The sequence below is a fragment of the Acyrthosiphon pisum genome, chromosome A1 (assembly GCF_005508785.2).
Source record: "Acyrthosiphon pisum isolate AL4f chromosome A1, pea_aphid_22Mar2018_4r6ur, whole genome shotgun sequence".
Lineage (NCBI taxonomy): Eukaryota > Metazoa > Arthropoda > Insecta > Hemiptera > Aphididae > Acyrthosiphon > Acyrthosiphon pisum.
In genome coordinates, this window is record NC_042494.1 from 61,636,836 (window position 1) to 61,640,024 (window position 3,189).

Genomic DNA, 3,189 nt, shown 5'->3' on the forward strand with positions numbered 1-3,189 from the left:
AAATCTAAGTCTAATCAACAAATTCCAGTTTTTGATTATGACGCTGTATACATTCGTCATTTGTTATAGGAACCTATACCTATATCATACCAACTACAATATAACTATCGAATTCAAAAGCGCTTTATCTGAAAAATTACAAAATAACACGTAGGTATATATTTTAATGTGAACATGTATATTGTATACGTATTTCCCAAAAGTTACATGGTTCCATCTACTCTCTTTAATTTTTATATCTGATATTTTGTGTTGACCAATGAGGTGTCAACGGGCTAAACGTATAGCGGTGTACCATGTAGACCACCCAGTGGAGGGGTGATCAAGTCAAAGTCTATAAAAGAGCCTTCGTTCAATAGCTAAACGCCTTTAGAGTTTTGACTTGAGAATTGTCCGTTCGTCACTCACTAGTCACTAGTCACAATAATTATATACAATAATATACAATATTGAATATACAATACCTGCCTATCTCCACCAACGTCACTAAAGTATGTATTTAAACTTATATAACTAATATTCGAACGCATTTTTATATTTTTTCTATAATAAGTAAATGATACGCACTAAATATCTATAAAGTCAGTGGTACCAAATGCTATATGTTTAGGTCAGGTCACGGATCCACGGCTCTTATTCTTATAATATGACTAAATTACGTGTACGATAAATAAAAAATAGAAATTCAGGTTTTTGGCTATTTAGGGATTTTCTGGCTGTTGTAAATTAATTTTACAAATTTTCTAACTAAATGTATAAGTATGTTTTCATGGTATTGATAATTTATGTTACTATTAATTTATACAGTATGGTTGAAATTGTATTATCGTCAAACACCGTTTTCGAACAAATGAATGCTACCACCTCAGCAGGAAGTTTGGCAGTGGCGCACTGCGTGTCCCAAGATTTCCAGATGAGTAGGGGTGTTGCTGTGCTATTTAAGTAAGTGTAAATGTGTAATATACTTATTTTATATCAAACATATACAGACATTTAAAAATAATATAATTACGTCCTAAATACTTAACAGTTTTAAATAAAGGTATATTCAGGAGTTAAAATGTAAAAGTATGTTGTCTGAGCACTTATTTTCATTGTTCAATGCGATTTATAGTTAAGTCGATTTATGTTACAGACTGAAATATGGACAGGTCGGTGTTCTGTTGGACCAAAAGGTCACAGTTGGTGGTGTAGCAGAACTAAAAGTTCACCAGGAAAAAGACATTCATGTTTTTTACCTGGTGACTAAACTTCTGTACCACCACAAACCAGCTCCGGAGGCTCTGGCAAGTGCATTAATCCAGTTACGGGATATGTTAGCAGATTTGTCTATAAATTTGCTAATTATCCCGAAACTGGGTTGTGCTTTGGATGGATTGAATTGGCACGAAGTCCATGGTATGCTACAATCCACGTTCGTTGATCGAACGATGAAGATTACTGTATGCGATCCCGAAAACGTAAGATTTCTGATTTCATAATATTATTTATTATTATTAATCATTTATATTGCATATCGTATTTTTCGTTATTATTTTAATGCCAAAAAATGTATGTGAAATATATAATTGTTTAAGAAAAAATAATAATTTACTCAAATCATAAATGTGATATACAGTTTCAGATACCACGCCATGTAATCGCCGCATGTACGGAGCAAAAAGTTGAATTTCTGGATTGTGGTGGTCCGGAAACACTAAAGATATTGCCGGTGGAATTAACAAGCGCGAGCGAAAACACCATGTTCACTAGATGCTTGGACCATTTTAGACTATCACCAAGGTAATATTATAATGGTTTTATATTTAAATTTGTATCAACGCATGTAATTATTCTAATTTAATTTATATTTTTACAGCTTAATAGATAATGGGAGGTGGGCATCTGTATCAAAAGGACAAGTGGTCCGTGTAAATGATTCATTTCTAATTTGGGCATTTGTAAGAGACGACCTACATTTTTTCCAGACTTTGGAAGCCCAAATTGGTGAAACGATGGCGATGGTCCCTAATTCATCAATTTGGGCATTTCCAAAGTCAGAAATTATAAACTATGACCAATTCATTTCCCTCTTAAGAACAAAGTTGGCCGATAATGTACTGCAGCGGCATAAAGTAGTGGTGTGCGACCCTAATATGTAAGTTGATCATCGAATTAAATTTATTTATAATACCTATGTAAATGTAATAATTATGAAATAAATTTTACAACAAAATGTTATTAAGTATTAATTTTTGCTCATTTATAAAATGTTGTAGACCCACGCATATGCCGTTCACAGGCAACTGGCCCCGTGGCAGTGCCACTAATCGTCGGCCTAACCCACGACAAACCACAAACGCAGTAGCACCTGCTCGAAGCAATAATTTCGTCCGTGGTCATGGTAGTCGTCTGAGGGGACACGGCGGACGTGGATACGGTGGACATGGTGGATACGGTGGACATGGTGGATACGGTGGACATGGTGGACATGGTGGACACACTCTCCCAGCCTCCACGATCATTTATACAGAGGCTCTTAGGTCGATTGTGTCAGTAGGTTAGTTTCAATAATAAAATATTAAAAAAATTAAGTTAGTATGTTAATATTAGTTAAGAAATTGTTTATAATATTGAAAAAATATTCTATAAATATTTAAATAGTTACACAGGCCGCACGACCCGCACCCTATTACACTGGTGAAGAAAATGTTTTTCGGGGACGCGGACGCGGACGGGGACGGGGACGGCTTCCTATAATGTGCCATTCGTGCAGGGCGTTTGGCCATATGCGGTGGAACTGTCCTAACAAATGTATGTATATATAGACAATTAATTTAAAATTAAACGAATTATTATTGTTTCTGTTTTAAATGTCCTAAATTGATGTTCCATGTATTTTCCAAAACACTTTTGTGGTTATTGATATTAAGGTAAATTTAACTATAATTATCAATTTAATTATAAAAGTGAGTTACAAGTATTTTGAATTTTCACATTTTTGTATTGTATCAACTTGACTAGGTACATAGCTCTATAATAAAAATATTGAAAAAAGCAACGAGATATTAGGCAGGCCCGGATTTATGGAATAATGGGCCCTGGGACTTGGATTAATCGCTTGGTATTTTTGAAGTTTTGTTCGAAAAATTCACAACAAACATATTAAATATTTACGATTTAAAATGCAAACGGTCGCGCAGCTTTTAA

The 3,189-nt window shown here is 34.3% G+C and overlaps 1 protein-coding gene across 1 annotated transcript; it reads left to right on the forward strand.

Moving 5' to 3' along the window:
- Nucleotides 1-274: 274 nt before the first annotated feature.
- On the forward strand, nt 275-2,862 carry LOC107883525 (ADP-ribose glycohydrolase OARD1-like). The gene is made up of 6 exons (XM_029486461.1): nt 275-491; nt 808-942; nt 1,136-1,460; nt 1,619-2,137; nt 2,259-2,539; nt 2,644-2,862. The coding sequence occupies exons 2-4, from the start codon at nt 809-811 to the stop codon at nt 1,784-1,786; spliced, it is 627 nt and encodes a 208-aa protein (XP_029342321.1). The 5' UTR covers nt 275-491; nt 808; the 3' UTR covers nt 1,787-2,137; nt 2,259-2,539; nt 2,644-2,862.
- Nucleotides 2,863-3,189: the final 327 nt, after the last annotated feature.

What these genes read in the sequence shown, in the direction of transcription:
- LOC107883525 (XM_029486461.1), top strand. Translation starts at nt 809, where the DNA reads ATGGTTGAAATTGTATTATCGTCAAACACCGTTTTCGAACAAATGAAT. An exon ending in GGTGTTGCTGTGCTATTTAA is followed by an intron (nt 943 to 1,135) that starts GTAAGTGTAAAT and finishes TTTATGTTACAG; the next exon opens with ACTGAAATATGGACAGGTCG. An exon ending in CTGTATGCGATCCCGAAAAC is followed by an intron (nt 1,461 to 1,618) that starts GTAAGATTTCTG and finishes TGTGATATACAG; the next exon opens with TTTCAGATACCACGCCATGT.